The following is a 13988-nucleotide window of genomic DNA, read 5'->3' on the forward strand; positions in this document are numbered from 1 at the left end:
GATTGATACTTTTTGGGTTGCTTGAAACTTTTTGTCAGTAGGCTATGAGCTCATGTATGCGGAAGAGTGCAGGTGGTGCTTCAGAATATCTTGTGTAGTTTGAAAAAATGCGGTTGGCTGGGTTCACGTGTCTTGGAGGAACCATGTGTTAGTCTTCACCCTCTCTGGTTGGTAGCTTTGGGTAGGAATTGGCAGGTGTTCAAATCGCCCAGCACTTCATTTCTAACCCCAACTGAAGCCTGCAGATGAAATGTGGGACGTAGTTCTCTAGTTTCCTCATGTAATATTACCCATTCAAAGAGTAATAGCCTGTTTCATCCACCATTCAGTGATGATGAATGTGTAGTATAATTTAATTTATATGAGGTGCTTTTATTGTTCTTGCACTGTTGTTATTTTATTAGCCGTGGATTTCAGCACTCGTGCCCTGGCTATAGTACCGACTGTTACATGTTCTCTCACACTTGGCACAAAACAAGGCTCAATATTTGTTGGGTGCTTCTGAATGGTACTGATTAGAGCCGCAATTTATGAGGCCACTTTCCTTCTCATTCCTAACAGGTCAAATATTGATGCATGGGTGGAAGCCTTTAGTATCACTACAGACAGGAGGGTGTCTTTGGCTTCACTTTCTGACACACTCTGTAATCCTGTTATTATGAGTGTAAATCCCTGAAGTTTACTGGTGTTATTGATTAATCTTTTGTTTAAATGTTTGACACCAAAGGTGAACAGATTTTCTGACCTAACCTTTAATCTGCCTGTTAAAGATAATCACTTATGTTTATTTCCTTAGAATAATAGTTTTTAAAGATTCTGCTTCAACACTAGCTTCAAAGCGAGCTACACAAGATGCAATCAGAGACTTTGTGACTGCAGGGATGGGCTAATATATAATATTACACACACACACACACACACACACACACACACACACACACACACACACATATATATATATATATATATATATATATATATATATATATATATATATATATATATATATATATATATATATATATATAATTTTGTAAAATCCAAATAAGTTACAGATCTTTATTGGAAAGTGTTTATACAATGTTTTTCACACTTGTTCAATGAACCACAAACAATTATTGCACATACACATGTGGAACAGTCCTCAAGACACTAACAGTTCACAGGCAGTAGGCAACTAAGGTCACAGTTACAATAACTTAGGACACTAAAGAGACCTTTCTACTGACTCTGAAAAACACCAGAAGAAAGATGCCTAGGGTTCCTGCTCACCTGCGTGAACATGCTGTAGGCCTGCTGCAGGGAGGCATGAGGACTGCAGATGTGGCCAGAGCAATAAACTGCAATGTCTGTAATGTAAGACGCCTAAGACAGTGCTACAGGGAGACAGGAAGGATAGCTGATCGTCCTCGCAATGGAAAATCACATGTAACCATGTACCCCTCAGACGTGATCGAGAACTTGCAAATACCTTATTGGAAGAGTGGGGTAACATCTCACAGCAAGAACTGACCAATCTGGTGCAGTCCATGAGGATGAGACTGTAGTATTAAAGCAGCTGGTGGACACACCAGATACTGTTACTTTTGATATTGACCCCCCCTTTGCTCAGGGACTCATTATTCCATTTCTGTTCGTCAAATGTCTGTGAAACTCGCTCAAATTATGTCTTAGTTGTTGAATGTTCTTATGTTAATCCAAATATTTTCACATGTTAAGACCTGAAAATTTCTTTCAGAAAAGTTGCTGGAAATAAAAGCAGTTGAATGTGAGAGGATGTTTCTTTTTTGCTGAGTGTGTGTGTGTATGTGTATATATATATATATATAATATATTGGTGTGTGCGTGTATTCCAAACATCCACTCTTTCACTTCCTACAGCTTCAGAAGCACATTGCTTGCACAGCTGATGAAAGATTTTGTTTGAAAAGATCTGTTTCTTAATAATATTGTTATTATTATTATTATTATTATTATTATTATTATTATTATTATTATTATTATTAATAATAAGAAAAAGAATAGGGGGTTCAAATCCCACTTCCACCCTGAGTTTGCATGTTCTCCCTGTGCTTTCCTCTGAAAGCTCTGGTTTCCTCCCCCAGTCCATAGACATGCGTTGTAGGCTGATTGGCATTCCTAAATTGTCTGAAGTGTGTGCGATTGTGCCCTACGATGGGTTGGCACGCTGTCCAGGGTGTCCCCCGCCTTGTGCCCCGTCTCCCCTGCGATAAGCTCCAGGCTAAGTATGAACAACAAATTTGGTTTCTCAAAATCCACAATAAATATCTTTCACTGCATTTTTATTTATTATATCTAACATGCACAGGACTGCAGACCAGACATGAACTGAATTTTGTAATAGTTGGATGATGTAAGCTTCATACACTAGGGTTTTCAATTCAATTCTGTTTCTTCTCTTTACTTTTTTGTGAGGATTTTCTTTTATATTCCCTCCAAATATTTATTCCATTTTTGCTTTTATAATATTAAAGAGCATTTTGAGATATTTCAGGTCTTGCCAGCTTGTTTGTTCTTGGATTGTGCCCATGTTTATGGATTTAGGTCATCTGGGTAAAAGTCTTAAAACTCAGTGAAAATATATATACATATATAAATATATATATATATATATATATATATATATATATATATATATATATATATATATATATATATATATATATATATATATATATATATTTTTTTTTTCTAAAACTCCTCTCTTGCAACTGTTTTGTATCAGAAATATTTCACCGAGTGTAGCACTGGCTTTTTGTATGCTTTTGGAATAAGTCTAACTACACACAGTTGCAGAAATGGCTGACTGTTTATGGGGAGCATAAAGTTTTAGCTCAAATAAGCCTCATGAGGAATATGGAGATCTGGTATCATGTTTTGCAGTGGTGCAATAAGATGCTTCCAGGTGCTCCATCGAGGCTGAAGCCTGCATAAAAATAACAGACTTTCACTATAAGCATTTCTCAACTCTTGTGTAGAATAACTGCTCACATCTTTAGTTTAATGATAATAATAAAATGATCTGTACACAATACAGTGAGGTTCCCATGTATAGGATTTTAGGAGTAGTTTGGCCTTGCATATGAGCCTAAACATGCAGTATACTTTACAGTATGTCTTGTGTACATGGCACATTTTCTCTCCCTAAACCATTTGCATTTTAAAGGAGTATTGTATAAATTGTGCAGGGAAAAAAGGTGAAGAAGTTACGAATTGTGGCTGATTATAGTTTGTTTGGTATACAAAAGTTTGGACAACTAGTGATAACCAGTTTTGCTTGTAATTTCCTCAGTTTGAAAGCTGCTGTGAAGTGGTGGAAAAGATCAGCCATAGAACTGTCAAAACGCTTGGGATTAAAGAGGAAAAGCTGAAATGAAATGAAAATAATGTGTAAATGAATTTCTTGTTAAATAAAGACCCTTGTGTCAGGAAAAGTAGCCTAAGCAGTATGAAGGGCATTAATACAGCTAATATGCATTTTGATTACTAATTGGTTTAAAAAAAAATTCTGATGTGTACTGAATAATCTACTTCATATGTTTTAAAAGAAATATTAATTAAACACTCTATTGAAAATTGGCAATACCACAAAAGTTTATTTATTTATTTATTTAATGTGTATGTGAAATGGAGAGTGTTCGGTCAATAAGAAAATATAGAATGAGAAAAAAAACTGGCCTAATGCTGAGGCAAATCAATGCATATAGCATTAATTCCTATACACCTCAGAGCAAGTGAGTAAGACACTGATTTACACCTGGTTTTGGTGAAACTAGATTTCCGCATTTCTCCACCATTTCTTTGCACTGACATCCCTTTTTCCCCAATCCTCCCACAAATACATATGTACTGTATGTAGACGATAAGGGCACTTTATGTTTCGCATGGTGCTTAAATTGCATGTTTAGGTTCCTGTGCCAGTTTTATACATAATATGCAAGATTTTCCCCTCAGTATGCAAACTAATTAAGCCTGAAAATGGGCGCAAACAGCTTAGCACATCAGAATCAAAGCCTATTAGAAGATGTATTAGATCTTGATATTATCAAAGCGTATTAGAAGCTGCCTGTCCAGCTTTGATGCTGAATACTGAATATTCCTTCAAACACATTAGTCCAAAATATCCCATACCTGTAGGTGTTCAGTTGGGTTGAGATTTGGGATCTGGTGACTGTGGAAGCCATAGCATATGATTTACATCATTTTCATACTCATCAAACAATTCCGTGAACCCCTTGTTCACTGTAGATGGGGACATTGTCATCTCAGAAAAGGACACTCCCAAAATGATAGAAATCTTTCATCATGGGATAAAGGGGATAAGTAAGAATAACTTTGTATTGATTTACAGTGACGCTTTTCTGACAAGTGGCGCTAAACTGGCAAAAATGCTGCACAGTATAAACAGAGCCACTGTTTTTCCTTTAATTTGACGAGATCATTTCCTAATTCCTGGTATTAAGTAAAAAATGTTTGAGAATGCGTCGGGTGTGCATCAGCAGCAGAAAACACTGATTAATTATACAGTGCAAGTAACAGCATGAATGGATATGTATACGTGTTCAGTATCAGTATTCAGACTATCCCACTCCATTGGCACTCTTAACATAATGTCTAATTACAAGTATGGTTTTCCCCAATTAGATCTGCCAAGGCTGTTTGCAGTTAGGTGCAATTTCAGATAATTGCAGAATTAATTTGATTAGCATCAAAAATCAATTAAAGTAAAGAAAAAAAGCATGTGAAATATGGCATATGCTGAAAAGGGGAAAAATCTTCCAAATCCTCACCTTTTACTTTACCTTTTAAAGGAATGTACACTAACTTTCCAACAAAAGCTACTAAAATAGAGAACTGGATGTAGGCCTGTGGGCAGGGTGTGGTTATTGTGAACGGATCTAATCCTGGTCATCTTATTCTCCTTCCTGTTAACAGCTTTTCCTTTTATGGCCTCCTGATGTAATGTTTATCTTCGTGCCAAAAATGTGCCACATGACTTTTGGCTCCACAGTACTTGTAAATGCTTGAAAGTTGAGTTTTAACATGGTCATTAGAGGGCTTGTCTTCAATAACCGCTTTAGTCCTTCTGTCCATTTCCTGCTTTCTGCTCTTCAGGATGGGGCTGTCATTGTTATTGCTGCGCTGGCTGAGCCAGCTGATGGTGGCGTCTGGTTTGCATCAAGTGCTGGCGTGCTGGCATGGAGATGCTGATGGTGATCACACTGGAGCACACTGAGGATGATTAAGACTGTACCCAGTACTGCACTGAGCTCTAATCATTAGATCAGTTGCTTTGACTGTGATAAGGACAGCCAGTGTTTTTCAAGAGGTTTATATCTTGGGCGTGCTGACTTTTGCTCACTGTTTTCAGAAACTGGACTCTCATGCCTTTACACAGTGTAATCATATGAGCTCATTTGTTATCAGAATCCACAGTTATTTATTTACATCTCAAACCTCAAGGCCAGAGTTGTGTTCATTGCCTAATGCCTATACAGCAGTATAATCTAGAGGTTTCTCCTTCCAAAAAATAACTACTATAACTACAAAGTCTCCGTATTGTCTCTGTGTGTTTGGCATAATAGAAGTAACAGCCCATCAGCGGTCTAAGGCTCGTTTATTCATCCTTTTTTCTTTATTACTCACCCTGTGAAAAAGTCTTCTTTCTGTGAACAGTAGAGTTTTTGAAGTGTACTAAATGCCAGTAAATCCCAATTTATCCACTGCTGGAGAACACTGTGTTTCCCACAGTCATTTATGCAACCCAGTGCTGTGTGTTTTACCGTCATAAATTCAGATGAACATTGAAAGAGTAACACATATTCACTGTAACAACGATTGTGGTCCTGTTCCTTCTCTGACTGCCCAGTTAGAGGTTTAAAGCTCCGGGGCAGCTGGCTTGATCCTGAGCTTGGGTTACTGTCTGTGTTCACTTTCACATGTTCTCCTTGTGTCCATGTGGGTTTTCTCCTTGTTCTCAAGTGTCCTCCCACCTCCCAAAAAATGCCTGTCGGTGGATTGCCTGTATATGCAAATTTGTTTGTGAATGTTTATGCCTCGCGATGGACTGCCGTCCCTATTACTTCCTCACTCCCTGTGTTCCCGGGATAGGCTCCGGATCCACCGCAACCAGGATAAAGTAGTTACTGAAGATGAATGAATGAATGAATGATGGAACTGTTGCAGATAATAGGTGGTGAGATATGGCTCTTAAACTCAAGAAAAGTAAAGAGCTATCTCTATTTCCAGATATTCTTGAAAGTGTGACATAGGCCTCACAAAACTTTATTTTCATTTTACATCAAGCAAGTCTGTAGACCAGAAATACATGCAGAGTTCATGCTTTTATTCTTCCTGGAAATTTTCTTCAGCTCCCTGCAGGCTTGAATGTTTTATGTGCTGATTTCTTCCCATAAGTGGTCTTGATTTGAATTGAAGGGCTTCCTGCTGGGTAGACTGTGTGCCCAACATGTCAAACACTGCAGGACCCACAAACACCGCAGTCTGTGAGTTATTGGACCTTGATGCAATTGTTGCTGTTTTGGCTCTGGATTCAAAATGAAATGATAATATCTAATATGAGGTTAAAGTGCAGAACATTTCACTGTATTTACTGGATGAATGTTGGGTGAGTCACAGCCATTTTTATATACACTGTATCATCTCTGGGGACTCAGAGTAATAACAGGATTTTAAATGTACTTTTATCATGCACTGTTTTATGTGACCTGGCTGTTTTCTTCTGGAGGAATACCAGTGGTTTGCTCTTTTGTGGTAAACGTTCTGAGATCATGCTGATGTGTTCTTGTTTTTATGTTGGTCTTTGATACAGTTATGATTACATCCTGGATTGGGTTTTTGGTTTATTTAAAGGAATAATTTAACCCAAAAAGAATTTATATAACTTTTTTTTTCTTAGCCACAATGCAGTCGATCAGCCAATATATATTTAGCATCCAACTTTTCTTTCTTTTGTTTTGATACACCACTTACACGGGTAATACAGTATATCTAACAAGTAACAAAAGCTTATAGTTAATATCACTAGACTTGCTGAGGCAGTTTCTGTCTTTTGAGGTAGTTGTGATATGAGGAAAGGGTAAAATGCAATAAAGGAAACATTTTCACCAAATGTTTTAGCATTTGCTCATGTTAAGCTCACATATGCAGTATTGCTTTTTCTGGATCTGCTCTGAAAGTCCTAGCATTTTTCTATGACTGTGACTGATGTTTTACCTTCATAAGGAATTGTTTTACTGACATTATCACGTCAGTAAAACAAGTGATTGTCACATTATCACTTCATTATCACTTCATAATCCCCAAAAAACATTCATATCAGACAAGAGCACCTGCATTGGTGTAAATTTACGTAAAAGGGGACTTATAATGTGAACCTCAACTGACTGGCTACAGATAGTATAATTGCAATTTTAGATATATTTTATATTTGCTTGCAATTTTATATACACATATATAAAATATAGAATAATAGTTTATTTATTTCAACTGCACTCATAAATTTAATGAAAATATGAAATATGTAGTTTCATAGTAATGACTAAAAGAAATCCATCAGTTAAGACAAATAAGACTCTATTCTTTCAGGATAACACAAATTCTGACGTATAACAGGAGGAAAAGTTAGTGCGTGCCTGTGCCAGGGGGATGTAAACTTTTGAACAGGTTGATCAGTGTAAATTGTTGTTTGTTTGTTTTTTTCATTTAGTGCTGCCCATCAGACACTAAATAAGATAGTTTCATGTCTTCCAAAAGACAAAATACTAACAATTTACACCGATCATCCTGTTCAAAAGTTTATACCCCGCTGTCTCTTATTGTATCATGTTACCTTCTTGAGCATCTGTGAATATTTGCACCTTATGGAATAGCTGTGTACGAGTCCCTCAGTTGTCCTCAGTGTGAAAAGATGGATCGCAAAATCATATAGTTGCTCTTGGAAAGGAGACAAAAATGCAGAATATGCTGGAAAAGCAAAGAATGTGCAGGACCTGGAGGATTTTTCTGAATAACAGTGGGCAGTTTAACTTCTCAGGACAAACAGGGAACTCATGAAGAACCATCAAAAAACAAACAAACAAAAAAAAAGAATAGTTGTGGATCATCCAGGTAACGACACAGAGTATTAAGAATAAAGGGTATGTAAACTTTTGAACAGGGTAATTTTTATACATTCAGCTATTATCTTGTCTTGTGGACTATGTGTAAACATCTGTTATGTGAAATAGCTTATTCAGGACATTACTAAATAAACAACAACATGGTATTTTTATGATCCCTCTTATTTTGTTAAAAGTATTAACATTATGCAAGGGGTATGCAAACATTTGGGCACAACTAGGGTTATATATAAATATATATTTGTGAGCATCACTAAATGCAAAAATAGTTACGTCAAACATCAAATTTAATGACTCTGAATGATGTTACTCCTCTGGATGTTAAAAGTGCACAGACTGGGTTTGGGTTTTAACGGAAAACTCTGGGGGCGTAGCAATGTTTGCATTTCTCATTTTCTGGAAACATGTTTCCTAACATGTACTCTTGTTGGAAATTATGTATGAGCCCGTGAGACAAGCATCGTTTAAACTATTATATCTTCAGTAATTCTTCTTTACAGTTGACTTGTTCTGGAGAGTTTTGATTAGCATGATGCTGATTGCTCAATGCAGCAGGGTTCTAAACTGAGGTGCTGTGTTAAACAGTGAGAAAATGTGTTTAATGTGTTACACTAATGTTATTAATCCTGCAGTGCTAATTCTGTTACGATTGTCACTAAATACAACATTCATTTATCTTACATGCCCTGCTCTCTAATGTATGCAGACTTTTAACCAGCAGGAGGCTGCATCCATTTTCTATGATATGGAATAGTGTAATAATATTACTATGGATTAATTGTTAGAATTGAATATACTTATATTTAATAATCCAGAATTTATTCAGATTATATCTACTTTTTCATATTTTTTTATTTATTTTATAACGTTTCTAACAAAAACAGGTTAAAGCAGGAAATAAGTTCTTATGAATAACAATGGAGTTGGTCAGTGTCCTAACACCAGTGACACACACTGAAAACCTGCAACACTCTCAGAAAATGATCATGATGTAATACATTGCAATATCAGTGTCACTATCATATTGTTGTCCTCCTCACCCCTGCATTAGAACATTAGAAATTAGGCATGTTCACTGTGTGTGTGTGTGTGTGTGTGTGTGTGTGTGTGTGTGTGTGTGTGTGTGTGTTTTAAGATAATTTATCACATAGATAATATAAGTGCTGCTGCTGTCATGGTTACATTAACATGGTTAACGTTGTTATTAGGGGTCAAAGCACCAAAAGTGCTGGAACCCTACTGTTTTTGTAGATTATAAACTAAGTAAACCTACTTTTGCAAACTAGTCCCAGGTTTTTAAGCCTATCTTCGTGAAATTTGTTGTCAAACAACTCAGCAGAGTGTGATCCTTAATAATCATCAAAAAATATATTGAGATCTGTGACAGTGACTGCCACCTGCCACTCAGTTCTGAGGAAGAGGAGCCTAATTTACTTGGACAGCTGTAACTCCATGATTGGTTGCATGGATTTGCAAATTATTATAATCATAAGATTTTTGCCCTATCTTCACAAAGGTTGTGTCATATTCCTCATCAGAGTTTGAATCTTGATCATGTAGGAATTTGTAAACAATATGGCTGCCACATTCCAATCAATCCTAGTGGGGCAAGCTTAGTTTACTCAAACAGCTGTAACTCAAGACTAGTTGGATGGATTCCCATGAAACCTGAAAGGCATGTTTAGGGAAAGGTCCAGTTCAGCAGGGCAGCAAAGTTTGTTGCATGGTCATTAAAAGGGGACTAAGTTGAAATAGATGTTTCTCAGAAACTGTAAGTCTGATTGAGCTGAAAGTTGGTATACTGCATCGTTACGCTAAGTGTATTTTTTTTAACGACGACAGGTTTACTTCAAATGCATGGGCACCATTATCCAATAAGATTACAGCAGGCATTTCACACGATTAGCATCGAGCATGTTCATATATGGTCTCTTTATTGGTTTATAAAACTTGACAAGAATTGGGCACTGGGGAAATATTTGAGAAGGTTGTTTGGACCCCACAGATCACTGTGTGTGGATTATTTATTTATTTGTTTGTTTGTTTATATACTCTTATGTAGGCTAAAAACCACAGAAACATGTGCCTTGAGATAAAATGATAAAATGAAGACATTTAAAGCAACCTAGTGGCCAAAAAAAAATTCTCTTAATCTGTTTTACTAGTACTGTGTTTTCAGTGTGCAGTCTGTAATTAATCATTTGTAATAAAACATTCCTATCTCTGCCTTAAATTATATTCGCTCTCTGGAGCTGTTAGAGCCTTTTGTTTGTTCTAAAACTACTGTATTTCTGACTTCCTGTCCTTCTTGTTCTCTTGTTTTCCATGTGCCTCAGCCTGATGAGCTAACCAATGCACTGGAGATCAGTAATATTGTGTTTACCAGTCTCTTTTCCCTGGAGATGCTCCTGAAGCTGCTGGTATATGGCCCTTTTGGCTACATCAAGAACCCTTACAACATTTTTGATGGCATTATTGTCGTAATAAGGTACGTGTGTGTCAGCAATGCAGGAGTTTAGAAGCACGCTGTCAGCATCACTGCAGCTGTAATATTTTGTCATATTCATCATCATTATTAGAATTCTTTCTGGCAGTTGCTTCAAAATAGTGGCACCTTGACAAATTGCCACCATTACTGAGCCTGTGACAGCTGGTAGCTGTTCGGTCTGGTAACTGTCAGCTGTCAGGATGACGATTTTGATTTCATATTCATGCACTGATATTTATTACACTGTTGAACTTGCCTCTTTTATCTGAGAATACTTAGAACTCTCAGAGGAGTTAAGATGATTGTATGTATATTATGAGTTACAAGATGTCTGTATGTTTGTGTGTGGTGCAGTGTGTGGGAGATCGTGGGCCAGCAGGGTGGGGGTTTGTCAGTGCTGAGGACCTTCAGGTTGATGCGGGTGCTGAAGCTGGTGCGCTTCATGCCGGCGCTGCAGAGACAGCTCGTGGTTCTGATGAAGACTATGGACAATGTGGCTACTTTCTGCATGCTGCTGATGCTCTTTATCTTCATCTTCAGGTCTGAATGCATGAGAAAGAGGCCAGTTATGTATGAAACCAGTTGATGCTACAGCATCAACTGTACACCAAAACTTATAAGATGCTGACAATTCTGTGATTTTATAATGTTGAGCCATAAAATTGTGACTCTAAATATTTCTGCCATATTGTGTGGTGTCTACAGTATATATTTATTTAATATTTTGGTGTAAACCTTCTCACATATACTAATGTTTGCCGAATATTTCCACAGTCTTAAATGTACCACCGAATTTAAACTGTATGAAGTTAACATTTCTAACAAGCTGATAACTCTCACTCTGTTTGAAACAGTATTTTGGGAATGCACCTGTTTGGGTGTAAGTTTGGTTCAGAGAGAGATGGTGACACATTGCCCGACCGCAAGAATTTCGACTCTTTGCTCTGGGCCATTGTCACAGTGTTTCAGGTAATTGTGCCCAATATAACGTGAAAGAATTATTGTCTTTGACAACTCAGCTTTGATTTCAGTATATCTGTAGAAATAGAAGAGCGTTGAGTGTTGAATCTTTGACTGCCTTCATTAGATCCTCACCCAGGAAGACTGGAATAAGGTTCTCTATAATGGCATGGCCTCCACCTCACCTGTCGCGGCTCTCTACTTCATCGCCCTAATGACCTTTGGGAATTACGTTCTGTTCAACTTACTGGTGGCTATCTTAGTGGAGGGCTTCCAGACGGAGGTAGGGCAATCCTCAAATGATCGCTCTCCCCCTCTATCATTTACTTTTTGTTTGCTCTCTTTCTTCCTTTTCTGCTCTCCTCCTTCCTACCCCTGCCTGTCTTTCTCATTCTTTCCATTCCTCTCCTGCTGATCATATTCCAAGTCTGTCTTTTTCCTCTCAGCTATTCTCTCTCCACCTCTACTCTCTCTCTTCGCTCTCCTTTTTCTCTAATGGTTTCATTTTTTCAGCAGGCATTGATGAGTTCCTTGTTGCGTTTTCACTGTGGGACCATCAATCTCATGCCAGCTCCATGCTCTTGCTCACCTCAGAGCACTTTGTCTCACATTCCTCCCTTCGTTTTCTCCTTTGTTTTTTTTTCCCTCTGGTCTTATGCAAGCACTTATCACCCAACACATAGCAGATATTCCTCTGTGCCAGGTATACAGACAGAAAGAAAACAATGGGAAGAACAGGATAACCCCTGGATAATTCAGACATGAAGGCTATACCCATGTATCATTTTTTTAGGTGGAGGGGGTTTTCTTTGAAAAGAAAAGAGGTGCAGACTGGTTTCTGTGCCGTTTTAATTAAACGCCATCTCTCTCGCCGCAAGCTGTAAAAACAACGACTTTGATCTTCTTGCTTTAGACAAGCAGTGATGAAGGGCACATTTTTCACATTTAACACTACAGTGAAAATGGAATCACAAAGTGGAAAAGTCAGTCTGTTAGACAATTTTACCATTCTCCGCTGCTGTTCTAGACATAGTCTAATAGTTTGAATTATTATACTGTACACATTTCTATCAGAGGGTGGGGTCACACTGGCTTAGTGGTTAGCATGTTTGCCTCACACCTCTGGGGCTGGGGGCTCAAATCCTGCCTCCAACCTATGTGTGCAGAGCTTGCATGTTTTCCCTGTGCTTTGGAGTTTTCCCCAGGGTGTCCCCTGCCTCATGCCTCAAGGTCGCTGGGATAGGCTCCAGGCTCTCCCATGACACTTAGGATAAGTGGTATGGAAAATGGATGGATGGATTTCTATCAGAAACTGATCATCTAGTGGGAATTTTTAGTTCGGTTTAGAAACCATTTACAAAAACATTTACACACAACTTTACAAAAAGATTGATAGATCAAGGTTGATTCCAAAACATTTACTAATTGCAGAAATGTATTATTGAGGCTAATGGATAACAGCTTTAGTTATCAGATGGAACATTATTCTTTTCTAAATACTTAACTGTGCCATCGAATTTGCTTTAATAAACATTGTTAAATGGCCTGAATGAGGTGGTCGTAGCTCAAAGTATCTCCAGACATTAAGGTGAACATGCCTGGTCGTTTTGTCTGCCAGACTGAAGTAGCTTTTTTATTGCATAATGGCAGAGGAAGTTATTTTATCCACTTTAAAGATTTCAAAGATAAATGTTCTGTTGTAATTACTGTCCCAAAAATTAGCCGGATGTTGCCTTCTTTGCCTTTGCTAAATAAGTATATTCTGAAATACCTCCATTTTCAACTTAGTTACTTCATTGCCAAAGCACTTCATTCCTTTTGCCTAATATATCCCAAAGGGGTTTACTTAAACAAAAACACAGCGTTTATTTTTTCCCTGGCCAAACTTTGCTATGTGTTGAGGTTGCCAGGGAGATCATCAGATGAATGAGATATGTTATAAGGAGAGAGATGCAGGCCCTGGATCGGAGCCCTGGAAGCACCGTGCTGCCTCGGCAACTGCTTCAATACCTCCATGCAATGAGTTCATAGAAATGGTTGTGATCTCAGTTACACCAGCGTGTAATGTTAATTTCCTGACTCATTCAATCATTCAGTCTAAGTAAGCCAGTATTTATGTTGAACCCTTTCATTGACCTTTACATTTACGACATTTGGCAGATACCCTTATCCAGAGCGACTTACAACACCAGTTCAGAAAAATTATGGACTGTATGGAAAACTTGCATCTATGGATGCAGCAGCAAATGGTGTTGACTGAAAAGGTTTACCAAAGTATTCCCGAGCCCAAGTCAGGATATCTATTACAGACTCATGACGGTTTTTAAGACAGTGACAGCATTCAGAAGTGGTTTCGTCCTTGCCCTTTACACACCGAG

General features: G+C 37.7%; 1 protein-coding gene across 4 annotated transcripts in view; it reads left to right on the forward strand.

Moving 5' to 3' along the window:
* Window positions 1–13988, forward strand: part of cacna1g (calcium channel, voltage-dependent, T type, alpha 1G subunit) — a 126276-nt gene that overhangs the window by 39505 nt on the left and 72783 nt on the right. For all 4 annotated transcript variants that reach the window (XM_053685392.1, XM_053685391.1, XM_053685389.1 and 1 more), the window contains exons 9-12: window positions 10499–10650; window positions 11005–11190; window positions 11505–11619; window positions 11738–11893. In XM_053685392.1, the coding sequence (XP_053541367.1) occupies window positions 10499–10650; window positions 11005–11190; window positions 11505–11619; window positions 11738–11893 (609 nt within the window). The remainder of the gene's footprint in view (window positions 1–10498; window positions 10651–11004; window positions 11191–11504; window positions 11620–11737; window positions 11894–13988) is intronic.

Source organism: Ictalurus punctatus, chromosome 13, assembly GCF_001660625.3.
Source record: "Ictalurus punctatus breed USDA103 chromosome 13, Coco_2.0, whole genome shotgun sequence".
Lineage (NCBI taxonomy): Eukaryota > Metazoa > Chordata > Actinopteri > Siluriformes > Ictaluridae > Ictalurus > Ictalurus punctatus.